This window comes from Dromaius novaehollandiae, chromosome 10 (assembly GCF_036370855.1).
Source record: "Dromaius novaehollandiae isolate bDroNov1 chromosome 10, bDroNov1.hap1, whole genome shotgun sequence".
NCBI classification, from domain to species: Eukaryota; Metazoa; Chordata; class Aves; order Casuariiformes; family Dromaiidae; genus Dromaius; species Dromaius novaehollandiae.
The window spans coordinates 3,205,999-3,232,393 of NC_088107.1; the positions used below are offsets into that span (position 1 = coordinate 3,205,999).

At 36.4% G+C, this 26,395-nt stretch overlaps 1 protein-coding gene across 8 annotated transcripts in view; it reads left to right on the forward strand.

Annotated features, from left to right (window-relative positions):
• Positions 1 to 26,395, forward strand: part of DENND4A (DENN domain containing 4A) — a 57,600-nt gene that overhangs the window by 27,177 nt on the left and 4,028 nt on the right. For 5 of the 8 annotated variants that reach the window (XM_064517862.1, XM_026121729.2, XM_026121730.2 and 2 more), the window contains 21 exons: positions 1,940 to 2,040; positions 2,510 to 2,728; positions 2,973 to 3,118; positions 8,831 to 8,964; positions 9,859 to 9,994; positions 10,620 to 10,826; positions 10,936 to 11,064; positions 11,330 to 11,474; positions 13,514 to 13,630; positions 15,292 to 15,432; positions 16,344 to 17,446; positions 18,464 to 18,677; positions 19,398 to 19,492; positions 21,885 to 22,060; positions 22,150 to 22,296; positions 22,802 to 23,012; positions 23,268 to 23,522; positions 24,076 to 24,193; positions 24,349 to 24,375; positions 24,880 to 25,042; positions 26,195 to 26,259. In XM_064517862.1, the coding sequence (XP_064373932.1) occupies positions 1,940 to 2,040; positions 2,510 to 2,728; positions 2,973 to 3,118; positions 8,831 to 8,964; positions 9,859 to 9,994; positions 10,620 to 10,826; positions 10,936 to 11,064; positions 11,330 to 11,474; positions 13,514 to 13,630; positions 15,292 to 15,432; positions 16,344 to 17,446; positions 18,464 to 18,677; positions 19,398 to 19,492; positions 21,885 to 22,060; positions 22,150 to 22,296; positions 22,802 to 23,012; positions 23,268 to 23,522; positions 24,076 to 24,193; positions 24,349 to 24,375; positions 24,880 to 25,042; positions 26,195 to 26,259 (4,049 nt within the window). Of the gene's footprint in view, positions 1 to 1,939; positions 2,041 to 2,509; positions 2,729 to 2,972; positions 3,119 to 8,830; positions 8,965 to 9,858; positions 9,995 to 10,619; positions 10,827 to 10,935; positions 11,065 to 11,329; positions 11,475 to 13,513; positions 13,631 to 15,291; positions 15,433 to 16,343; positions 17,447 to 18,463; positions 18,678 to 19,397; positions 19,493 to 21,884; positions 22,061 to 22,149; positions 22,297 to 22,801; positions 23,013 to 23,267; positions 23,523 to 24,075; positions 24,194 to 24,348; positions 24,376 to 24,879; positions 25,043 to 26,194; positions 26,260 to 26,395 lie in introns of those variants that run through there. The other 3 variants (XR_010390913.1, XM_026121731.2, XR_010390914.1) reach the window with 3 other exon arrangements.

Consider the following 26,395-nt stretch of genomic DNA (forward strand, 5'->3'; position numbering starts at 1 on the left):
TTTGTAGTGTTAAAGAAATTCTGGTGTCTTTGTATGGGGATCTGGTCAAAAATTATAACAGTGAAATTATACTTCGTATATGGGCAGGAACACTAAGTTAGAGACACAAGCTTTCCTGAATGAGTCTCAATTAAGACTTGGAATCATTCCTCATTTACAGGCCGAAATAATACTATTATAGTGTGTCTCCTTCAGAACCATATGAAGCGTTGCATTTTTCCAGTATCAAACAGGCTAGTAGGAGATAACAGCAAATATTATTAAACCTAGTCAGGTACCGTATCAACAGCCAACGTGCAGGAGTTTGGCAACACAAGGAAAACACATAAACGTAGCTTGTTTCCCAGTAATTTTGCCTGAAGAAAAGATTGGAATGAAACCACAAACTTACAAATCAACCGTTTCAGCTCTTGTATTGGGATGAGTGGCAATGGGTGCAAACTGCAACACAGGGAATTCCATTCAAATATAAGAAAACAATTCTTAACTGTGAGGGTGACTGAGCGCTGGAACAGGTTGCCCAGAGAGGTGGTGGAGTCTCCATGCTTGGAGACATTCAAAACCCAACTGGTCCTGGGCATCCTGCTCTAGCTGAGCCTGCTTGAGCAGGGATTGGACCAGACGATCTCCAGAGTCCCCTTCCAACCCCACCTATTCTGAGATTCTGTGAATAGATATTTCCAAGTCAATATTCTTATAATATTTGAAACAGAGTATTGTTTATTCTGTTGTGATGATGTGATATAAAAACAGTCAAAAGAAGTAAGGTTTTGAATTCAAGATCTTAAGGGAAAAAAAAAGTTTGTATTTCAGCATAATGTTTAATATATTCAAGTAGTATGGACTTAATATGCTTTTGTATTCTTAAAGTCTTTGGCCTATTTTTTTAGTATCATACTTCTGTTGGCAGCAGTTCTTAGCATCACTCTGTTTAACTAAAAACTTAAGGCACTCACTTTCTTCCTTTCTAAACTTTCTTATTTTTATGAGCTCATTTATTTCAGTAATTCCATATGGATTTAGAGAACGATTGTGTGGATTGAGTATTTGTAAATAAAAATTTTTATTAAGGGGTTTATGTAGATACCAAATTTGTACAGCAATTCTACTCTCAAGTTTTTAGCAACTAGCTCAGACTGGACTATGATAACTTGGGGTTTGGTTTTGCTACTTCTTGATTGAGGAACTTTTCTTTTTTTTTTTTTTTTAAATCATTCCTTATGTTATTTGTCTAACTAGCTTTATATTCATTAATCAAATTTTCCTGTTTCCGAATATTTCTGTATTGATACTGTTTTTGGCTAGTTTCTTGCACGTTTTTCTTAAAACAAATTAATTCTGTTGCATTATATGGAAACTTATTAGCAACAGTGGCAGACATGGTTACGATTTTTACAATTTTGTGACTGATGGGGTCTCGAGGCTTGCTGGTGCCCTCTGTTGACAAAGAACAGTGTAATTTTTTTCATTATGGTAGAGATATATTTAAGTCCAGATTAATCTGTACTGCATATGAAGCAGTTACCATATGAAATATTTTTCTGGATTGCAACCAGCATTCTGGTTGTCTCCATCCTATTTTAACTAATTACAGCTTTGAAAGTATCGTCTTTGGTGGTTGCCTGTGTAATGGCAGATGCTTAATAATATTATCCATCTTTTTCATGAGTTTTAAGTGAATTTATTTCAGTGCTAATGAGTATGGCTGCATACTCATCGTCCAGAAATATGGGGAATTTGTTGGATGACTCTGACCATATCTCCATATAGTAAATAAAGTCTGCTCTCTGTTTGTTTAGGGTGTTTTTTGTTGGGCTTTGAATCCTTCAGTCTTGTTTTAGTGTAGTGAACGGTTTATATTCTCCCATTTTTCTGGTGAGGTAGAAAAATCTTCTGGACACAGTTCTGTATACTTATACTCTGCTTCTTGTTCTTCTAGAACTGGAGATAAGAAAGCTGTTGCATGGAAGATCTTACCAAAGAAACCTTGCAAAAACCTGATGAACACTTTAAGTAATTTGTATCAACAACTGGCAGAATGTGAGTGGGGAAGTGCAGAATGAGACAGACATTGGATATTGTGTGCCACAATTAACAGATAAATATAACTAGTTAAATATGATGTTCTTAAGTCTCCCATTATACCAAGCATAATAATGTTTTCTACAAAAAAGAAAAATCTTTTAGTTCAGCAATTAGAAGTCACATTGGGACTCTTGGGGTGGAGAACACTTCCATATGTGTGTGTGTATATATGTACAGACACGTGTACTCACACACCCCTCTGAAAAGGTAAATGTATTTGGTTTTTTGTATTCCAGAGATGCATGCAATGTGTAATGTTAAACTGAATTCAATGTCATATTTATGATTTAATTTAATAGCTTATTTTTAATCTGTTCCAGAACTTAATGGAGTTTGGTAATTAATGAATCAGTAGAATAAAGAGAATTATTTTTGTCAATACTGAAAAAATTGTTGTGAAACATTATAACACCCTTGTTCACAGTGCAACAAAGACCAAGAGAAGATGCATTAATGGAATTAGCAATGAATGACTATGATTTTAATTCTGGGAAGAAGTTGCATCTGTTAGATTTGGAGATCCAGGAAGCATTTCTGTGTTTCATGGCCTCAATACTAAAAGGTTACAGGTCTTATCTAAGGCCAATAACAGAGGCACCTTCTGAAACAGCCACAGATGCAAGTTCTCTCTTTGAACTACAAGGTAAACAGTCATAATCTTATTCTGTGTGTATTAATTTACTATTTTAGGTTCTCTCCTAAATAAAGAGCAAAAACATTTGCTGCGTTAGTGTGGTGAATGATGGTAGAAATGTAAGTGCAGAAAAAAATTGTATGGTACTGGCAAAGATTACTGAAAAGATTATTGCTTATTAGAATGTGTGCTGGCATTTGGTGAGGACTTCTTGGTTTAGGCATTCTTTTATGCTTTTTATTTCCTTCTACAGGTTTCCTCAAAAGTCGAGATCGTTCACATCAGAAGTTCTACACGTTAATGACCAAAACTCAAATGTTTATTCGCTTCATTGAAGAGTGTTCTTTTGTCAGTGATAAGGATGCAAGCCTTGCATTTTTTGATGACTGCGTAGATAAAGTACGTGTGTTCCGTATGTGTCTAGTTTTTTCACTTGTGCCATTGCTTTGATATAGTACGTGGCAGAGTATATTTGCAGGACAACTTTATGCTTCTTTCTTTCACTTCCTTTCTTTTTCCAGTGACAGGACCCTTCTATTTTCTTTTGTCGTTGAAGCAGAAACTAAAAAGAAGCCCACATTTTTGAAACTAAATATAGTATTGCAAGAATGAATCAAACTACTTTTCATATGTGCCTGTAAGCTTTTGAAATACTAGCCCATAGCAAGAAGTGTTATACTCTGACTCTAAAGGAGCAAGTTCAAGGTTCTTTAGTGCAGAGTTATAGATTGAATTACAAGCATTTGTTTCTATAGAATGTGCAATATTTTATGCCGCAGTTTAGGATTGGGTATGATGAGCAGTACGCTAACTGACATAACTCAGTCTTGTTATGTTTTAATCATTACAAATAGGAATTTATTTGATTTTTTTTTTTAACAATGTGTTGTCCAGTTCTTTCTCTTAATGGCTTTCTGATGACTAAGTTGAAAAATTGCACTGAAAGTAAATAATTAAAACAGATGATTTTGTCATTCTCCTTTCATTGATACTGTAATTATTTGATTCCCTTAATTCAAAAACCAGCTTGCTGTTGTAAATCCTTTAAATACAGCATTTATATTAATATTCTTCATTTGGATAAGAGTATTTTCTGATGACTTTGCTATCAAATGTTGGCTATGGATTGGATGCATCTCTTAAGTTAGCAAGATTCATTTTGATGTGTCCTGTGCAACCTTTGCCTAGGTTGACACTTCTTTTTGTGAGTGATTTTAATCTACCATCCTGTTCCTGTGTGTTGCACTAATGGTATACTTTTGCCATCTGTTGCCGTGCTGTTCTCTTCTGTAATTGGAAAGAAAGGCAATTGTCAAGGATTATGCGACAGTGAGTGTGGAAGTGGTACATGTTCACAAGTGATGTTCTTCATTAAATAAGCTTAAACTTCTAAGCAGACTGCTGGACTGGAGCTCACAGCAGTAGATCATAGTTAAATCCAGAATGCTGGATTCCCCAGTTCAAAGTAGGTTTACAGTTGAGAGTATTTTGTGGAAGTACATATCATTCAGATTTTTAAAAATTTGAAGATACTTATATGGAAAGTCCACATTAGTACAGCGTAGAGTAATGCCAGGAGCTCATTTTCCGTGTTACAGGGTTAGGTCAAGCAAAGTAGAGGTATATTAACTTTTTAAAGCTCATCGTATTTCCAAAGAGGATCTACAAAACTGTTTTGAGGCTGACTGAAAATTCTATTTTGCATTAGTTCTTGGTCTTTTTAGAAGAATTAAACTGAAATCCACAGTCTTATATCACTGGTTGTATTGTATTGTAACATGAAAGATGTTTTTATGAATATTGTAAGAAATTCTAGACCTACTTTTCATCTTAATAGTTACCTGGAACATTGTATTCTGGGACACTGATGTTTAAGTAATGCATGTGTTGTCTAGGATTTCCTGTAAAGTAGGTCACCTGCTGTTCATTCCACAGGAATTAATACTAAAGACTGTTAAAATCCCTATACACAGAGAGTAAAGTGCAGAAGAGCTAAAATGAGTTGGTATCTTGAAAACAAGTATGAGAGCAATTAGCCTGAAGTTTGAGATAAATATAAAAGCATGGTCTAATATTGTGTAATGCTCCTTATAGCTTTAGCTAGCCTCAGTATTTTATTAGGAGTAGTTCTTGAAAAGGTGCTTCACAGTGGTGTACAGCATCAGTTGCAAGTATCTGTAGATTGTAAATTGATTTAATTATGAGCACTTCTGTAAGACATCTGCCTCATGTTTATAGTTCAGAGAAAAATCTTTAGCATGTAGCACTTGCTTTGCTGTATGCCAGTTCGGGTTTAAAAATGGAAAGTCTCGCAGACAGGGATATATTCCAGTGGCTAAACACTAGTGAGCAATATTTATTTGTCATTGCATTGCAGGTTAGTTCTGTGCTTAATGTTAAATAGGGCTTATATTCAAAATGTGACAATTGAGTAAGTGCTAAATTATCTCTGTGATGCTTCATTTTGTAGAATGATTTGAGAACACTGAAATTGGTGTCCTAGCTGAAGTTATTTTGCTGGGGAGTTCAAACAGTTTTTCTAAAATAAATAAATAAATAAGTAATGCTTAAGTTGGTGTTGCCACTGTGAAGACTGCATGTAATCTATGCATCTTATTCAGAGCTTTCACTTTTTCTAGAAGACTAAGTAGCAGGTCATACTGCTGAAGCAGAAACTCATCTGTTCCAGTGCAGTTATTTTGCTAGTTGATGCTATGGGCAGTTTCTTTCTAGCATAAAAAATGCTCATGACAGTGCTATGAGAATAAATCCTGCAGAGCATACTTGTACTCCTCCAGCTTCTATTTCTCTGACCTGAGGATTTACGTTAGTTTTGTTAAGGGGGCAATTACTTCTATGCCACTGCTGAATGTGGGAAAGCTGAGATACTGGAAGTATTATTCATTTAGGGTTTGCCATGGCTTTAGAGTTGCTTATGAAACTAGGATTTCATTGATGTGAGGACATGAATTCTCATGTGGGATTTCTTTGGACAATGATATATTTACTTCATCCTTCATTTTTTTTCCCCTGCTTTCTTATTCCTGATAGTGTCCTTAGAGCAACATAAAAAGTCAAAGTACTAAAATATACCGAGGAACGTCATAAGAATTAGAGTTTTAGCCGAGATGCTTTACCTTTATGAAGATATCTTTATGCATGTGATTAATTTGGAAGATTCCAATAATCTGGTTCATTAGATTAACCAGTACCTGGAAGGGTGTGCATGAAATGTCATGGATTGAATGATGTTAGAACACTCTCTTATGGGTAGTTATAAGCCACTGAGTTGAGACAAATTCTTATATACCATGAAATTAGTTATCTAGAAAACATAATCTAAGACCTGCCTCAGATATGTTACAAGAATGTTTTAAGCTGAAGAGTAATCTCTTCCGCATGTTATTTTATACTAGACTGCAGCAGTAGAAATTCTTAATTGATTATCCATTTTGTCTGTGGAGAGACATGGCTTAATTGTCTCACAAGTTTCCATTTTTTTCCTAAGAATTCAAAAATTGTCTCAACTCAATACATATTTAAGCTATTGATTTTTAATTTATTTTACTGCTGAAATTTGTGATTGGGCTTTTTACATCCTCAGAAGGACTTAGATTGCCAAGTAGTTTCACTTATTTCTACTTTTCAGGAGCCATATGTTCTTGTTACTTGGCTGATTAGATCTGCTAATACTTTCCATCTGTCTCATGCAGTAAAATGTATAATTAAGAGCACCTCTTTGTATGTTTATCAAATTTTAAATGCTTAAAAACTCTAGTGAAACTGCTTGATATATTTCCACATCACTAGGGGGAGAGAACTGTGGAAGATGCTTCTTTTTGTACGTGAATCTTCTGGTGCTAAGCTTTAAGGCATGAAGAACATATATTCCTGGGTTTCACAAGTTGCCCGTTTTTGTTTCATTCAAATAATGTACTGTTTGGTTCTAACTTGTTTTCCTTTTCATCAAAGGACTATTCAGTGGAAGAAAAAAACCACCTTTTTTTGGATTAGTTTTTTCAAAAGTAGACTTCTAGTCACTGAAGGTTTTGATTGTTTTGTGTTTAAATGAGTTCATGGGGCTGGTGGGCTGACGGGGTTTAAGCTTGTAGGCTTGTCTTGGACCAATTGCTGTATCTGATGTACCTGTTTCAATACAGTTCTAATCAGTAGTAATCAAATGTCTGCAGTATCTGACTTTAGTTTCACTGCTGGTCCTATAGTGTTACCCACAATCTGTTTTAGGGGCTGACCAAAATACAGGGTTGTAAGAACAGAACAGTGCTAAACTTGTGGGTTCTTCACAGCCAAGACCAAGTCTAGTTGCTGCTGGAAGCCTTCTGTTCAGTTTTCATGTCCGTTCACTCATTAGTCGCTCTGCAGTGAGCGATCACACCCGACTTTCCTGGAAGGTGGTGTCTCTAGGTCCACTGTGTAACTTATGTGACTGCATGAAACCATGGGTGGCAGAAGGCTTGTCTGATATTTTATTTGGCATTTTGACCCTTTTTGATCAGCACACTTCCATTTAAAACGTATTTAATCTCAGTATGCTTCTGTTAGCTTTAACATATAAGCAGTTGTTATTAGTCATCTTTATCCTGTTCTCTTCTTTCCCCACCTGCCTGCTCTTTTTCCCTTAAGAATTAGGTTTATCCTGGGTCATGCTGGAGATCTGGTTTACAAAACAGCCCCTGTAAAGAGTTTCTTCAGAACAACTCTGGTGATATCTCACTGTAGAACAAATGACAAACTAAATTAGTGCGTTGTGAAACACTTAAGGGAAAAAAGGGTCCAAAACTTCCACAAAGAAGTTCAGTTCTGAATGGGGCAGTGTACACTTGCCACTATTGATAATGCAGTTATTAAGAGCAGGAAGACAGTAATTGTCACTTTTCCAGAAGAGAACAAGATGACCATTTAAACGATGATGAAAAATGTAAACTATAACAGTATCTGAGCTGAACACTGGGTCTATAAATATGTGAATAAAAATTGTTTTCAGTATGCTAGGAAGTAGATGGGGTTTTCTTATGGTGCCAGCTCTTGAAGTTGGAGAGGTGCCTCATCCTACAAGCAGAAGCAGTGCAGGAAATGCTTTCAAAGAAATTGTTAGCTTTCTCCCACTTGGTCTTACAGTTTGACAGTTTGAGATTTGTCTGGAGCCCTGAAGCGTGGCTCTGCCACGGTCTTTAAAGCACAGGCATTTATTTGGGAAATACACTCTGAAAACCTTGCAGAAAACCTTCCTTGGAAGTGTTCTCCAGCCCCTAATTTTGCTGAGCACTTTTTCCTCAAGGTAGCATTACTATGATTTATCTGCTTGGCCTTTCTCTCAGCAACAGCAGGCTGATAAAGCAAAGATCTAAGTCCAAATTGCCTTAGAAAGCAGAAAACAAAAGATTATGAAGAAAATCAACTGTAGTCTAAGTTTATGCTTAATGATAATGAATGCAGCTTGAAATGATACTGTCCCTGAACTGAATTTCTGCCTTAGCTATGAGCACAGGACCACCAGTATTTGCTGTATTTTCACATATACAGCTGTTGGGTTATCTGGAAGAGGAAAAAAATCATAGAGCTGCCCCTCATCGACACCTTTCAGACGACTTTCCCTCTGTTAGATAGGTCACATGCTTTTATCATGTCGCTTCATTGAATGTGTGTGTATTTCGGTGATCTCCGCAAAAGGCTTGTCTGTGGATTCTCAGTACATCAGATAACTGGATAGTTTGCTGTTTCAAATGGTTGAAATGGAGGGAAAAATCATAGCTCTCCTTTTTCATATTGATAAATAGAATTGAAGTTAGTGCTGCAGTTTGAAAACAGATTTCTAGAAATGTTCTTATTCAGAACAACTAACCTCCATAATACCTGCAAACAGGAAATTTAAGTACATTTAAATTAAACAATGATTGTAATTTCTGAGTTAAGTTTACAAAAATGATAAAATTTCTTATTCTAACTGTAACTTTGCAAGGCGTCCCTACTTTTAAAATGCAATCCTCTGATGCTGATACATTCTTTGTCCTGCTAGATGATACAGCTGTAACAATAGAAAATAACTACTAACACTAATAACTACTTTTTCTTTTAACATAAATTTTCCAGGTAGATATGGACAAAACTGGGGAAACACGACTTATAGAGCTGGATGAGTCTTACAAGAGTGAGCATACAGTTTTCATAACGCCACCTGAGATCCCTCATCTGCCAAATGGTGAAGAGCACCCTCTTCAATACAGGTAGTTTAAGGAAACAGTAGGGCACCAGCCAAAATCATAACTGCTGCCCTTTTACAGTTAGTTTCTAGGTTCTTCTGATAGCTATGAAGTATGTGTTTTTCCTGTACCTTTATTTTGCTTAAGTTAAAAATCTGTATATAAAAATGCCTGATGTCAGCTCTTCTGAAGTTTTAATGACTTTTCTGTGTGTATATATACAGAATCAAAAATACTTAATAAAGCCAGCTGTATGCTCACAGAACATTGTGCTGGCTGTTGACATTTATTTTTTTTTAAAGTTAAAATTGAAATTAATAGATCCTGTCTGCTGGCCTGCTGCTGCTGTTACTATGATAATGGTACAAGCTGCAGATGCTTCCTGTTTTGAAAGAGCTGATACATCTCAGAATCAGGGAAGACTGGTGTAACTAGTTTAACGATTATGTCAAATGAGACTGTCTGGTTTCTTCATTAACTGTGAGAAACATTTTAACATCTAATTTAATCTTTCAAATAGCTTGATATTGTTCATATTGATTTTTTTCTATAAACATCTGTGTTGTAATGCTCACTAGAGACTAATCTGCACAGATATTTTTGGATTAAATAGAATCAATACCAATGCATTTGACGCATTTAACTAAAAGAAATACTATTAAAGCAAAAATACTTAAGAATGTAAGTTGGTTACATTGAAGTATAACAGGTTAAGAGATTGTTTTTATGCAAACTTGTGCTTATGAAATCATGCAGAGTATCTATTAAACAACTTCTTTGACAGTTTCTTTAAAGTTTTAGTTGTAACATTTTTTATTTTCTGTGTAGGTTCTAGTGTAATTGATTTCACTTGCAATTATATGCCACATTTTCTTTGGAACTGCCTTGTTGGAGTTGAGTGACACATTTCTTTTACAGCTACAGTGGGTTCCCAGTTCTAAAACTAGATTTGTTTGAGCGACCTCAAGTATTTCTGACAGCACCAAATAACAAACTGTCCTCAAAAGCCAGTAGTCCCAACAGTCCATCACCAATGTTCCGAAGAACTAAACAGGTACTTGAAAGTATTCTTACAGTGTGAGATGTTTTGAAAAGTGACAGATTGCTGCCTTCATTTTGTATTAAGCTACAAAGGCTGACTAGCCATGGCTGCAGTGTAACTAACCATTCATCCCTGAGAAGGTGAATATAGGGTAGCCATGCTCATTTTTCTTTGGATGTTTACCTGTGCTTATTTGCACTTATTTGCACTGTATTGTACAGGGTCTCTGGGCATAGATTGTCACTTGCTGTGCTGTCCATATACCTTCAGTGTCTTCATGTTCTTTTTTGTGAGCATAAATTGTTGGGCTTCCACGACCACTTTTTGATTGCTTTTCACTTTTGAGGGCTTTAAGAGGGACTCTAACTTTCTCAAGTATCTTGCAAAGAATGCAAATCAAAAATAATAAACGTAGAAACTTACGAACCTTGAAATTTAGGAGGGTGAAATTGTGCAGCAACGGCTTTTGGTATCCCAGGCTCTGTTTTCATTTTCTTTGCCGCTTCATTGAACATGTCGTTCATGTTAGTGTTCCAGTTTATATAGGTCTGATGATACATGTTCAATTCAAAACATGTAGAAGGTTTATATAATGTGTGTGTAAATATACAAAAATCATCTTTATCTTTCTCTATAGGAAATCAAATCTGCGCATAAAATTGCTAAGAAGTACTCATCCATACCTCAGCTGTGGTCCAGGTGTTTGTTGCGTCACTGCTACGGTCTTTGGTTTATCTGCCTTCCTGCGTATGTCAAAGTGTGCCATTCAAAAGTCAGGGCTCTGAGAACTGCATATGATGTGCTACAAAAAATGCATACTAAAAAAATAGATCCCCCTGATGAGGTAAATGAGCAAGCCCCAAACTCCAGAAACAGTCTGCATTTTTTTGTTGTTGTTGAATGGAGTTTGTGTTTGATTACAGTATCAAAATACTGAAAGTGTGTATTTTCAGGTATGCTACCGAGTGCTCATGCAACTGTGTGGACAGTATGGTCAGCCTGTACTAGCAGTGAGAGTTCTTTTTGAAATGCAGAAAGCTGGTGTTGACCCTAATGCCATTACTTATGGCTATTACAATAAGGTAAGTATTTTGTGAAAGAGGAGAAAAACAAAACACTTTTACCTAGGCAAATAAAAGCAACCAAAAAAAGGAGCAATTCAGATTAATTCTGTCGTTTCTGGTAATCTTAAGAAATACGAGATAGAAAAGTTGTCATCTCTTATTTTTGGAGGTTTAGAAATCCAGTTTATGATTGCAGTGCGATACTGAATTTGAATTGAATTTAGTGATTCACTCCTGACTGTTCCTTGTAGTGACTTCATTTGACTTTGGTATTTCCAAATAGGCCGTTTTGGAAAGTACCTGGCCTTCAAGCAATCGAGGTGGCTATTTCCTATGGATGAAAATAAGAAACGTTGTTTTAGGAATAGCACAGTTCAAAAGAGCCTTGAAAAAACTACCTGCAAGCACACCACATACAGCCCCTTCTGGTAGGATATTCACATGTTTTTTCGTATTTCCTCATTGATAAGCTAATTGTATTTCAAATAGTTTTCTGTTGTGAATCTGATAAGACTTGTTTTAAAACACTCTAGTGTATTGTTTTTATAAAACATTTTTCTTTTGTCTTTAGATCCCAGATAGTCTGCTCTTTATTCACTGTATCAGGTTTTCATGGCAACAAAGCATGAACCTGAAATCCATGAGACTTTTTTGTCCTAGTTCATATGATATCCAGTCTTATGAATGGCAGTAATTTCTGTCTAGGCTTGTCTTTTTTCCCTTTTTTCTCCTTTTTTATTTATTCATTTTTGACATTAGTTGAGATGCAACTGGAACAAGTCTTTGAGTTTGGACTACACTTTGCAGGTTCTGTGTACCAACCAGACGTTCATGTTTATTTTATTTGGAGTAGAAGTATGAAATTTACAAGATTGGACGCTTTGGTTTTCTTTTTCTTCCTAGTAAGAAGTTGCAGTATGTTTGATTGCTATACTATCCTTGTAGTGATTACCCTTAGCTTGTGATTTTCGTAAGTACTACTTTTCACAGTATTTATAACTTGTCAGTAAGGCGAAATAGTACGTTTTGAAGTACAGCAGTATAGCTAGTAATATGTTTAGTTGTAACTGACCTTGGCAAACCTCTAAACTATATTGTACAAATAAATCTTTGCTCTGACATACAACATAAATATGATGGCCTTATGGCTAAAGTAATTCACCTAGACTCTCGGGAGACCACAGTCCTTCTTCTGGCTCTATCACTGGCCTCCTGGGTGACCTTGAGCAAATTTACTTTATTTCTGTCTGTTCTTGATGAAGTTGACCACCTCGAACCACTTTTGAGACCTATTTGTGCAAAGCACTATGAAAGAGCTTGGTAATACTAGCTACAACTCAGATTATGTAAACTAAGGAAGTAAAATTAGTCCTTTATTAAATAACCATCACTTATATAATTAACAGAATTTGCTTCCAACTTTACCTGATTTTTTTAAGGGATTTCTTTATATGAAAACACATAACTAGAATGCATTCTGTATACTTAAGCAGTGCCAAAAACTTCTCTGTAAATTCCAGAGCACTTTTTCAATTTTGAAATAGCAACATGGGTTTTTTCCCTCTCTGGAGACATTCAGTGCACCATTTTTAGGGAAAAGGAGAAGAAGATGACGTTAAGCCATGTTACACTCTCTAGGACCAGTGCTTACTGTTATCTCTCAAACTGCATGAGAGTTAACCTCCTAAAGAATGCTGGGGGACTGTTGGAGACTTCATGTTGACCTGGACAAAGGGCATGGAGTATGTGTGACCTGAAGTGCTCACTAATTGTTTACAGGGAACAGAAACTTTCCTACTTGCTTTGTTCATTTGCTTTATTTTGGTGATAATACTTTAGGACAACCTGGAAGAACAACTATGTTAATGTTACGTAAATTTGGTTCTTGAAATAATTCAGTCAGACTATATTAGTAACACTTGGATTGGTGTTGTGCTTTAAGAATTACCAGGTAGTTGCTTGAATTTTCACATAGGGGTTTTTTGGGGTGGTGCTGGTTATTTTAATCTTATTTTGTGAAAAAATTCATGCTGCTTCTGCATTGTTTAACACTTTTTACTTTCTAGTTAGAAACATGAGAACTACATGTTTCAATTTCCAGAAAAACATACAACTCTAAAAAGAGATCATGTTCAGATGCCTCTCAGTTCTTGAAAGGATGTGACATTGAGCAAATAAACAAGGCAACAGGATAAAGACAAGCAGTGCTGTAATACAGTATTAAAAATGTTGAATATTATCCCTTTAATTTTATCCAGTAAAACATCATTTTAATGTTTATATTGTAAGTGTAATCCAAAGGGTTTTTTTCCTTACATTTTTTGTGGTAAAATGCTGACTGTTAACTGAAATATACCTCAAAAGAGGCCTTTGAATTACAGTGGCTGTTCAGTTTATTCTGTCTAACAATGTCATGCTGTTAAATACCATAATCATCTTTATTCTGTCAATTGCCCTGTTATGATAGGGGGACTTTCAGACTTTGGCAATAACGCATTAAAAGAAGAAGCCAAGCAAGGGAAAACTTGTCTTCAAGATATACAAGAACAAAAAGAGGACAAGAGAGAGAGTGACTCCAGTTCTCGTATGTATCTTGTGGATACAGATATTTAGTTCACTGTGGATAAGTGGGAATTTCAGCAGGGCTGAGTGGGGCAGTTTATTCTTTTAAACTGGCATTATCACATACATTCATCGTATGTCAATGGCTTAAGTTCTTTTCTCTAAAAGTAATTTCCTTGATATCTAGTGATTTAGTTTTACAACTAGTTCTTTCTCCCTTCTCCCTTTCAAATAAGCGATGATGATATAAAAGCTTAATGACAGAAGTATTAAGATGTAATTATCACTTAAATTGCTTTATAGATATAATACACAGAAGAGGCTGTTTCACCAGTCTTTCTTTCCAAATCCTGCAAGAAGAGAACTACTGAGCTTTTTCAGGCCTCTGAGAGCATGTCTGAATTACTCAGCTCTTTGGTATTCTCTGTGAATCTTGGAGATGCATCAAAAATGAGAAGGGTTTTGGACTTGTGTGGTTTGGGGGTTTTTGTTTGAGGGGTGGTGGTGGTTGTTTTCCCACACACACTTCAGGTTTTATAGCTGCTGCTCATGATTCCTTTAAGTGCAGCTGAGTAGCCTAGACTCTATGCAAGCGTGCAGCAGATCAGAATTTGTATTAAAAATGTACAAGTGCTTCAGGCTTCCATGTACATTGACTGAAAATACTCTTCATAACAAAAATTCTCTTAATAACATAATAATTTAAAATTTTCAGTTCAGTATGTTTTTCTCCACTACTTGTAAGTTCACTAGGCCTCGTTGAGCTAAAGTGTTGCAGAAGATGAGAAAACATAAACTGGAGAAGTCGCTTGAATGTTTTCCCTTCACCTCCATCTTCCTTCCAGCATTAAAATCTTCCCTTCAGTTTGCTTGAAAATTTCTGTGCAAGTATTATCCAGGGTCATAAGAACATACCTGTAAGATGGTGGGTAGGTTAGGTTTAATAAAACCTTTAGAGACAGAGGCACAGAAATGTGAATTCTGCTTAATGCTAGTTGGTGGTGTTTCTTGCTTCTGTTTTTCTTTTTTTTTTTTTTCTTTGCTTTTTTTTTTAATTGCCATAATTAAGATGCCTTTGCAGCTCTTCATATTAGAAATCTGCACTGGCAATGTTTTGTGCCTTTAAGTATATCTTCAGAGTATGACATTGCCTGAATTCCTTTAGACAAGGAATTGTCTGAGTTGAGTAGTCAGCTGATAAGAGAATCTGTTGTTTCATATCAAATATAAATACTGCAACAGGTTTGCTTCATTTCTCTTGTAAAATCACTAGTTACTGGAGCAACTAGATCTGTACAGAGACAGGCCCATTGGCCCTGAGGTCTTGCAAAGACAGGAGAAAATATTCCTCTGACTCAGACCTATCCTTTGCAAGTTAACAAAGGTCATCTTATACCCCAAAGCCACAAATTTTGGCATGAAAATACTGGTTACTTGGACTCTGCGCAGAAGTTTATGGAACTTAGAGTTGTAGAAGTAATGCTGGGAATTAGATATCCGTAGTGAAGTTCTAGCTTGGGAACCTATACACAGGTTGATGATAACCTATGCATCATGGTATAAGTGCAACGTGCTGTCACCTGATTAATTCTTTGTGAAGTATCTAGTAGGTAATGGAAATTTGAGATTGAGATTAAACTGCCTTGAGTCTAAAGAACTCTGTATTTTTTTTTGTATATACAGTGTCTGAGGTGGAGAGCACAAAAGGGAGTGGTGACTGCCTTCCTAAACTAAACTACCAGAACTCAAGTAATGCCAAACCTGCTTCTAGCATAGTGCGGCTCAATGGTACTGTTGACAATACAGTAACAGAAGTTAGTACTGGTGAGTGGAAGAGAAAATGAGTTATTTTTCTTGTATAATTTTCATTATGTACTTTTCATTTTGAAAAGGAACTGTCAGTAATATCTATGAGTTCTTTTGTCCATAAATTCTTCAGTATTTTGTTAGTTTTTAAAAAAAAAAATCATTTTGGCAACTTTCTAGGAGTGAGTCTAGTTAGAGTCACCATATGCCGTCTCAAGCAGATGTCCATGTGAATATTCTGCATTTCCAGACTTCTTTTTCCTGCTTGCCTTTTTTGGCCATAGTTAACATGTGCTAACAAAATCCTACTGGCTACTAGTAAATTCCTTCAGGACAGAGAAGATGTTTCTATCCAGTATAATTAAATGAAAGTTTCAGCTGTTTTCATGAGTCTCTATTAATGTCATATCTTATTACTGTTATACTGTCAGCTCTGCTTGAAACACCAAAATGTTACACTTCCAAGTCTGAATTTACATGCTCTGGCAAGACAGGTTTTTTGGCTCTACTTCAAATTTATCCAATTAGAAAGTGTTCCTTTTTTGGCCACTTCTGGGATACCTTTACTGTCCCTAGCTTTCAGACCTCTCAGTAATGGAGTATTTCTCCAAAAGAGGAGCCTAATTGCACTTAAGACTTTTCTTGATGGTGTCTTTCAAAACACTCTTGAGTAGTATGATTTGATTCCCTTTTACCCGTATTTTATCATCTGACCCTTCAGTGGACAAGTAATACTGAGATTGTTTTTTGAATCTCACTGTGCTTTAAAAGTTACGACCGTGGCCAAGCCAACTTTTCAATCACTAGTATAATACATAGTGAATTCCATCTCTTAGTGGTGTAAACTATTTGACTTGCATTCTTTTGTATTTTTCTTTATTTCTTGCTAGGCAAGAAAACTAAAGTACCTTGTTTCCTCTGTTTTTCAGAGAGTTCAGTGGGATTGTTGTTCACATCATCTTTTGAGGATTCCAATGAAGCAGAAGCTATTAAAAGTAAATCCTTAAGAAAGAGGCATAAAAGCGCAGTAGAACCTGACTTAAGGCAGATACCATGGGAAAGTAGGAACCGTAACCTGAGTGGAGATGCCTTAGTGGGACTCATGATAAATAGAATAAATCAGGAAGCAAACCCTGGAGAAATTGTTGAAAAATTAGGAGCCGATGCCAAAATCTTATCTAGTGCATTACAGAAAACCATAAGGCCAAAAACTCTTAATATCAGAACATCCTCTACATCCTCTTTAGGATCAAAGAGAGAGAGTCTGGAGAAAGAGTCTAGTGATGAAGATGCAGCTTTCGATTCTAGTTTTATGGATAAAACAGAGTCTCCTGTTATTTTTGATCTGGAAGACTTGGATGCTGAATCTGAAACACCCGCAACAGTGAAATCCTCCAATGAAAAAACTAGAAGGCTGCAAAGAAAGAGCAGCTTTCCAGTAAAGCCAGTTGAAAAGACAGATGTTGAAACTGGATTTGATCCACTGTCCCTCCTGGTTGCTGAGACAGAACAGCAGAAAGAGGATGATGACGATGACGATGACAAAAGTGTTTCAACTCCATCTGCAAGACGAGATTTAGCTGAAGAAATAGTCATGTACATGAACAACATGAGCAGCCCCTTGTCAAGTCGTGCCCCAAGCATTGAGTTGCAAAAGCCCTATGATGACAGAAATGCTAATAAAAAGAGTCCAACAGTAACCCAACCTTGTAGGAGGTCCAGCCTTCCCCCAAACTCCCCAAGGCCATCCAGCCTTACCAAATCCAAGAGTTACCACACCAAAAATGAAGAAAGGCCAAGAGACAGGCTTTGGTCCTCCCCAGCTTATTCTCCAAGCAGTCCAGCAAAGGAACAGCCACAGGATGCAGCTGGTGCATTAACTCTAGTGTCTTCACCATCATTCAACTTAGATACGCTGTTAACACCTAAGTTTGATGTTCTAAAAAGCAGCATGTTTTCTGCTGGAAAAGGGGTTGCAGAGAAGGCTAGCAAGTGGTACTCAAAATTTGCAATGTATGCTGCATCTTCAAAGGTAAATTTTCATTATTACTTCTTGGGTGTTTCCCCCTGCAACAGTAAGCTTCTATAAATTAAGGAAAAAGCTTTGTAAATGTTTAAATGCTGATCCTTTTGTGATGAATGCCCTACTTGAATGACAAGCATCACGGCAGAGTATACTCTGTTTTAGTAAGTTCTTTTAGTCGTGTTAGGATTGCAAGGACCCTGACTTTATTGTTCCAAATGAAACAGTAGTTCTATAGAAAGCAGTAACTGATACTTAAGTAATTACAGATTCTAGAAATTTTGGCCTAGCACAAGTTCAGAGGTCTTTTAATGGAAGAACTCAAGTAAACCTTAGAATTTTGACAGGAAGGAGAAGACTGCGCACTGCATTCTCCCCTTCAGTGTCCTTGCTTATCATAAGAGGCCAAGAAACTGTTAAAATGAATTGTAATGTTTCTAAGCTTTTACAGCTTTTAAGAAAAAAAAGGAAATCTGCTTGCTTTAATCACTGAAGTGATTTAAGGCTGACTTTTGCACTGACATTGCTTGGTTAAAATTTTCATACTTGCTACTAGCTCAAACTAAAGCTCATTTAGAAGCCTTGGGAATGCTAACAGATGTCGTTTGCTGTTGTTGTTACCACTATATTGTCTTGATGTGCTTAAAGCTGAGGCTAATAGAGCTAATTGACTGAAGTGTCAATGATACCTTGCCTATCCTAATGTGTTCCTACTGCTGCTAATACTAAGTTTTATAGTAATGATGGGAAAAATTAAAAAGGGCTTAAAATATTTCAGTTTTCATTTAGATCTTTTTATTATAAGAATCCTTTAAAAAGGATCCTGATGTAGCTATTCAGCTCGGAGTGAAACTCATCTCAACTGTTTCACATAGGTTTTCAATACAAATCTGAGCTGAATGATTTTTCCAAGGAGGAATTTTAGGGCCTTGAACTTAGAGACAAACAAAGAAGACTGCCTTTTATTTTCAGAAATATTTTTATTTTCCTTTCCCCTTCTCAGTGGAATATGTTTTCTTGTCTCAGGATCAAAATTCAGACCGGGCAAGTGTTTCATCTCTTGGAGCTCTGGACTCGGAATCTACTTCTCTAACTGATGAAGATGTCTGCAATGATTTTGAAAGTGCTTCTCCTCCTCCGGAGAATACCACATCAGAAGTTAAGGGAATTGGTCTCAGCAGGACAAGCCTAGAAAGCTCAGTTTCCCATGATGGCTCATCAAAACAATTTGACCAGTGTGGTAAGAGGTGGTTTTTGCTTTTCACTTATCAATCTGAAGAAGATATTTTAATTTTAGAAGTTGCCTTTTCATAATTCACAATTTGGGATCATGCTAGCAGGCTAACTGAACTTGTTTTACTTTGTCCTTAGAGGAGATTAAGTGTGCACATGGAATCACTCTTTGAGGAGAATGACAAGTGGTTCAGGGATGTCCTGGTAGTTCAGGAGTGTTAGTTTCACAAGAGGATGTCTGACCACAGCTCACAGATGAATACGCTGTTAGAAACTTCGATTATCACTTAGTAAACCAGCTGTATGTTTTTTGGCTTGGTTGGTTTGAGAAAGACTTAGATTTCTTCTTTACTGGACGTAATATTACTGTCAGATTGCTTTGTAAGCAACACCTGTTATCCTTCCTTAGTTTTGATTGAGACAGAAAGTGTGGGTATGAATTACTTGAGTAAAACTTGTTTCCAAGCTACCAACTGTTGTAAAAGGAGAAGGCTGAACATATGGAAATTCCATGTTGGTAAATTCCATTAGTTGCTGTTGTTGGGTGCTAGGCAGATGGCAGCCTCACACTCTTAGCTTCACATTTCTTCCTGTTTGAGCATATCTGACTTACTGCATCTTCCATCATGCATTTTATAACTGCACTGTTGTTTGACCAGAAAACTAGTGTACTAAAAATGCATATTCTGAAGTAACTAATACTTTGGTTTTTGTTTTCTGTTAATAGGTTCTCTTTCAAAATTCCCTTTACCTGACAAATCAGAGTTGATATCATCTTGCAGTACAAGTAGTACCAGTGTGTTTCAGAACTACGCTATGGAGGTACAGGATGATTTATTGTCACACAATCACAGTACTAAACTGATACGCTGAAAGCTTTTGTCTTTAAGTGGTGTTTGAATCTCTGTTAAAACTTAAACTTTAAAACTAACTCAGTGATAGATATAGAAATGTTTCTGTAATGGAGTAGATTTCAGCTCAGGTCCTGCTCTAGAAATGTCTTCATTATTCTGTTTCTGTACAGAAGCAGAAGCTGTGATTCTCAAAGGTTTGGGAATTTGATGCAATTGGATATGGGTGCTGAAATCCCTTGCGTAGGTAAATTCATTTAAAATTAAAATACTAAATCCTGAATAGCAGTATACACTTAAAAATGCAGAATTTCTCTGTGTAATCAGTTTCTTCTCCAGGTACTTGTTCATATGAATACTTTCATCCTGAGGCCAGAACCTTTCACTCAGTTACAGATACAGGTGAATCCCCATGCTTCTTATGGGGAGGTTATAAAAGGCCGAATTTAATGCTTTAACTCAGAGAAAGGTGGATCCAATAATATCATATATCTTTTCCACGATTTTTAAACAGTTTAGGATTTCTAGATTAACTTGATTTCCCTTCCCTCCACCCCCCCACCCCCCACCCCCAGCCATGAGTTTTTGCTTAGATTCACTCTCTGATTGAGTTTCACTGTGGTAATTAGGAAAAGGTCCAGTGACCAAGAATTTGTTTCTAGGTTTAAGATCTTCCTGGTCGGTAAGCCAGCAGTGTATATAGATGAAAGTCCGAAATGTGTGGAGGTCTTGTTTAAGTGAATCTTCTGTCCTCATCAAGTGTCCCTTGTAATTTTTCTTCTAAGTAAATGGTGATGCCCCTCTCTCTCTTTGAAAGGGAGAACGCTATTATTTCTCCATTGAAAAAGCACTTTCTGAAAGCCATCACCTCAACTTATAGGATGAGGGAAGTTCAGGCTTTGATGGCAAAAATCCTCCAAATGCTTGATTCTTATATAAGACCAGAACTACTTTTGGGCTGTTTCAGGCTGTTTTCTGCCAAAAGTGGTTTCAGATTTTCTTATAGATGCCAATAGGCAAACTGGTATCTTTCCTGAAGCACTTACCACTCTCATGTGTTGTGCTTTAGATATTCTTTAGCTATTCCTTGACAGTTTACATTTATCTCATAGGGAGTTTATCTTACAGATTTGGGAACATGTCAAAAAGTAGCCTGGCTTCTTCCAAAAAACACTACAGATTTTTCCTTAAGGTGTCCCACTTACTAAAACTATAGTGTTCAAGTTTGTGCTTGATTTTTTATGATTAAAATCATTATCTGCACTCAGCCATATGGTATTCCTGCTTTTTAAACTCTGATATTGATAGTCCAAGCTATTTACCAAGTGCTACTTCATCGTAGCAACTTTGAGCGCTCCTGTTTGGCAACCTTCCCTATTGTCATTATTTTGAAATAATCATAACTTCTGTCATTTGCAAAGAAATTTATATGTACAGATGTTTTAAAGAAATAGGTTCCCTGTCTTGCAACAGTTGAGTTCTTTAGGATACTGTTGTTTGTTAAAAATCCCAGTGTTTCTTTACCTCTTAGAGGAAGTCCTCACCTGAATATTGGATACATAGGGAGACAGCGTATGGAAAAGTGTAAATAAATAGCAGGCTTTTAACTGAAAGATCTGGGTTTGTGCTTATTGGGCTCTTGTGACTGAAGTAGTATTACATGAACAAGGAGTTATTGTGGGATAACTATTTCTTGTTGGAGCTTCTAGAAGGATATATTTTATTTTTCACTATTAACACTGTTTATTCTTTCCATTTCATTGAACATGGATTAATGACAGGTTGTTTTCATCTTCTTTTTTTTTCCCTAGTCCTCCATTTTCTTATTCCTGTATAATGGTAGTCACTGCAGAAGTGCTTAAATTCTAAGAATAAATTGCATAAATCATTCCTATACTGTTGTTTTTGCAAGCAGATTACAAATAACACATTCTTGTTAATAAAAATATTAAATGAGCTTTTCCCAGTGTATTTTTATCCTGGGAAGCCACTGAAGGGTCACCTAACCCACTTTGCTAAAGTATATTTATTTCATGAACACAGTTCCAGTTTCCAGTCTATTTGTTACAATAGAACAGAATCCTCCAAAATTTATTTCTGCATTTAATTTTTCAGAGAATGTTCATTCCAGTTATTAACTGCATTAGCTGTCTGCTAGTGCAGTTTGGATTTAAGATTTAATAATTGTTTTGATACACATATTTAAACCCAAATGTTCAAATCTAAAGCAAGAAAACAGGTATGTGCCTAAATCTGTATGCAAGTGGTGAGCATTATTCATCTAAGTGACTGTTTTGAAAAAGGAAAAGGAGGAGTTTTGAGATGGTGTATAATAGTGGAATTCTGTTAACTGCTGTATACAGGTTCTCATCTCAAGCTGTTCACGATGCCGAACTTGTGACTGTTTGGTTCACGATGAAGAAATCATGGCAGGTTGGACAGCAGATGATTCTAATCTCAATACCACATGCCCTTTCTGTGGGAATTTATTTCTGCCTTTTTTAAGCGTAGAAATCAGAGATCTTCGACGACCTGGCCGGTAATAACTTATTGCATGAATTTTCCCCAATTTTGTATGTACATTTTTGTGAGTTTTTAAGTTATATATAAAACTTTCTTTTCCTGAAGGTATTTTCTGAAGTCCAGCCCTTCTACAGAAAACATGCAGTTCCCATCACTCTTTTCTAATCAGAGTGGGAAGTCCTGTAACACTGCAGCTACTGTTGGCCTTGCTACATCTCTAATGTCTGTTCAAGAAGACTTAAATTCAAATAGGTAAACCTGCATTTTCTGATGTCACGTTGTTTACGTAGAAACTACTCAGGTTCTTGGTGGATGTGCCTGTAGTCAGCATTAACAGAAATAAATTCTATAATAAGATACTGTCTCAAAAGAAGAAGTTGATTGAAGATGAGAATCTCCTTGTTGCTTCTGCCTTACCTCTGAGTTGGCTGCTCTGTTGGCATGATCTTTACCTTTTCATCCCTGATGTTTAAATAAAAATAAAAAATAAAAATCTAGCCATCTATAATCCTACAAATTCTGTGAACTTTTCTAGAAAAATTGGGCCTACTACCAGTGCAAGAGGGAATAAAGCTTTATCTGTAGCATGATGAGTATGGTGGTTGACCAGGTCAAATGTGAGATGTCTTTTTGTCTATTCAGTCAACGTCATGCTGCATGATATGAGCCTTCCCTTTTGTTTCTGCCTGTTTGTGTACACATTTATGAGCACTCGGGGAAAAACAGAAAGCTGAGATTCTTAACTTTTTTTCCCTAGCAAACCTAAACACCATGACAATGTTTGTGCCAGAAGTATCCAGATCCCCTCAGGAAGAAGACAAAATACCTCTGGGTCAGAATGTACAAGTCACCCTGTAGCAAGGAGCATCAGTACTTTTGGCCCACTGGTAGAAGATGAGAAGGAAAACCAGAAGATCAGCCATATCATTCCTACTGGTAGCCTGCCTGCTACTTTGCAAGGACCAACAGTGCGTAGTTTGTTTGTGCCTTAAATGTCATTGTTTTAAGTGTGCAGTAGATTCCAGAAATGAAAACAGCATTAATCAGGAGAGCAGAATTAACAGTCCCAAGTTACCAGAAATATTAGGTTTTATGACTTAAACTAGGATTAGTTGTAGCTTTTAAATGTTGATACCTCTCTGAGGGAACAAAAGCATTCATAACATAAAATTTTTGTAAAGATGGATTCCGACTAATGGCATTTTCTTTTTTTTTTATTGCAGGATTCCTTGGGACTAGAATGGCGCTTACCTAGTCCTGATCCTATAACTGTTCCTTACCTCAGTCCTCTAGTGGTATGGAAAGAGCTCGAGAGCTTACTTGAAAATGAAGGGGATCATGCAATAACGGTGGCGGACTTTGTAGATCATCATCCTATTGTGTTCTGGAATTTGGTGTGGTATTTCAGACGTTTGGACTTGCCTAGTAACTTACCAGGATTAATACTTTCTTCTGAGCACTGTAATAAAAACTCAAAGGTATGGAAACAGGAAATATTGACGTGTGAGGAATGTTTGTTTTCCCATATGGGAGATCATTAGTTATTTTAGTAACTCTCAGGAATGTGTCTTACAATGTGCTGGGCCCAGTCCTGGTTTGGTAAAGAATGTGCCAACTGAAGGAAAATATGCATAACTCCGGAACCTGGGCTCGGCAGTACTTGTGTGGGGTAAGTATTTAGTGCTTAATAGTTACGCTGTCATTTGTGATCTTTAGTTACAAAGAAGATAAGTTTCTGATTGGTTTTATTGCACTTCGACAAGTTGAGCAGCAAAAGAGGGAGGAAACTGACTTTTTTTTTTTTTTTAGGAGTGTAGGAAGATGCACAAAATACTCGCTTGCTACGCATCACTGACATTCTCTTCAGTTTTGTGATGTGCTTTCTCTGTGAACAACCCGGTTTTACAGCAGTTCTAATAGTAAAAGCTTTTTAACATGAGGCCTGTAGGTTTGAAGATACATTTTAAATACGAAAGTCCTCTGTCATGACTCTGTAATAAAATATCTTTATGTATGCATTCTCCTGTTCAGATTCCACGAAACTGTATGTCAGAGGACAGTAAATATGTTCTTATTCAGATGCTATGGGACAATATGAAATTGCACCAGGATCCAAGGCAACCTCTGTATATTTTATGGAATGCTCAGAGTAAGCTTTGTTTACTGTTTTTGGGGGGTTTTGTTTTAGTTTTAAGAACAGTTTTCATTTTGAGCAACTGAAAAACGTTTCAAAAATATTTCTTTGTAGATAGTTCACACAAGATAGCTAACTGATTTTTGATCATACTGCTTTTTGTCTTGCAGGTCAAAATCGCACTCTTTTGTTTGAGAGTGAGTGTTAAGTTTGGTGTTGCTACTCTAAGTTTCTGTGACTTGTTTTCAGGGGAAGGGTGGTTGAATGGTTTGCAGTAAGCTTGAACAAGTTTCATTTTCCAGCACATCTGTTTCAAATCATTGACCAGTATTTCCAGTGGCTTTTTCTTCATAGGGAAGGGAGGAATAAGAGGGGATATGTTGCATTCAACTTATATTGACAATTCATCCATTTAGCTTGTCTTTTTATTTTTAGAATTTGCTTACTGAGAATTTTGTTGCCACTGTTAAATCATATACCCTGAAAATGGCTCATGACCCATTGTGGCTGTTGAGTTTTTTCTTACACGCTTTTTGTTTCCTTACTTTGGTATTATGTTGTCTTGATGTTTATTGTTCTTTAATGACATATGTCTATGTTTTCACAGTTTGTGCAGCCTCTCACCTTTTCTGTTTTTTTAATTACTTTCCACTTGCCATATGAAGAATGGTTCTTCTTACAGTGTTTCTGATGTTTTGCAGCCCAGAAGTACCCAATGGTCCATTTATTACAAAAAGATGATGACTCTTTTAACCAGGAGCTCTTGAGAAGTATGGTGAAAAGTATTAAGATGAACGATGTCTATGGACCAATGAGTCAGATATTGGAGAGGTTGAACAAATGGCCACATATTAAAAGACAGAGGTAAGAATACAAACATGCCTAACTGGAGCAAGCTGATACTGTTTTAAGGGGGGGAAAAATGTTGTTTGGTAGTGTCATGTTAAGTTTACAAATTAATCTAGTAAATTTTTTTCTTTCTGTGAAAATTTTCAAAAACTGAGTTTTTCAGAAAATCTATTTCAAAATATTTTCCCCTTTCTTCTCCCTCCCTCCCTCTGACAATCCTCTTTTTCTTCTTACTGCTGAAGTGCTGGCAAATCAAGCAGGGAGAGCATGTGGGGGAGTGTTTTTGGTTTGGTGTTTTTTTTTTTTTTCTTTTTTTAACTTAAGAATAAAAACCCTACACTTGTCCCTAGGATGCACTTTTTTGTTTTTAAGTTTCCAGTAGGGAAAAATCGGGGAGCTGAGAAGTCGAGTCTTGTATCGCCTGGAAAGTTTTTTCCATTAGCAGTGGAATTAATTAAACTATTTCCTGTGAATTTTTTTCTTGCCTAGATTTGCTGATTTTTATGTATAACAAGATATATAGCAGCCTTTTCGACAGCTGGAGCATTGACAAGGTGTCTTTTATCTGCTTGTTTGCCTGCTTTTTCAAGATAATGTAGAACTGCAGAAAAGCAAGCTCCTGCCTGTTTGTCAAATTTGGCAGAATTCTGCCAAAGATAAGCAACCTGCAGGCCAAGGGGGAAAGGAACACATGATGCAATCATAGCTTCATTCCCTTATGAAAGCAGGATAAGAATTGCCAAAATATTTAATGAATTCTTATAATAATGTTTTGTCCACTTTCTTGAGGGGAAATAAAAATAAGGAGTGGAAAAAAGATGAATCTTTTTTTTTTGAAGTTGTTCTTCTAGTTGCTGTTTGAAACACTGGCATATTGTGTCTCCCAAGTGCATATTTCACTCTGGGGCCTTTTACAACATCTACTGATGGTGCTGAAAGTTGTATCAAGTCCCTAGCACTAGTAATCCCCATGTGTGGGGAGTCCAGGGCGTTCTCCAAATGTCAGAACTGACAGTGTTTTGGAGGTGCAGTAGGGAATTGTGTTTAATAAGTTCCTTTTGAAAAATTACATATCTTTAGATGCTTCAATTTATTATATTTAATATAGATTATTTTGTGTTATATTACCTCAGGATATAAATTGACTGATTCTTTTTGCAATTTCAGGAGCCTCTATAGAGAAATACTGTTTCTTTCACTTGTTGCCCTTGGAAGAGATAACATTGATATAGGTAGGTGTTTTAACTAATTCAGATAGGCGTAGATCATCAGTGTGTGCAAATTGTTATTTCAGCTTCCAAAAAAATCTATAGAGTAGATGACGTATATGTCATTTTGCAGTAACTGCTGAATAAAAGACTTTCCAGT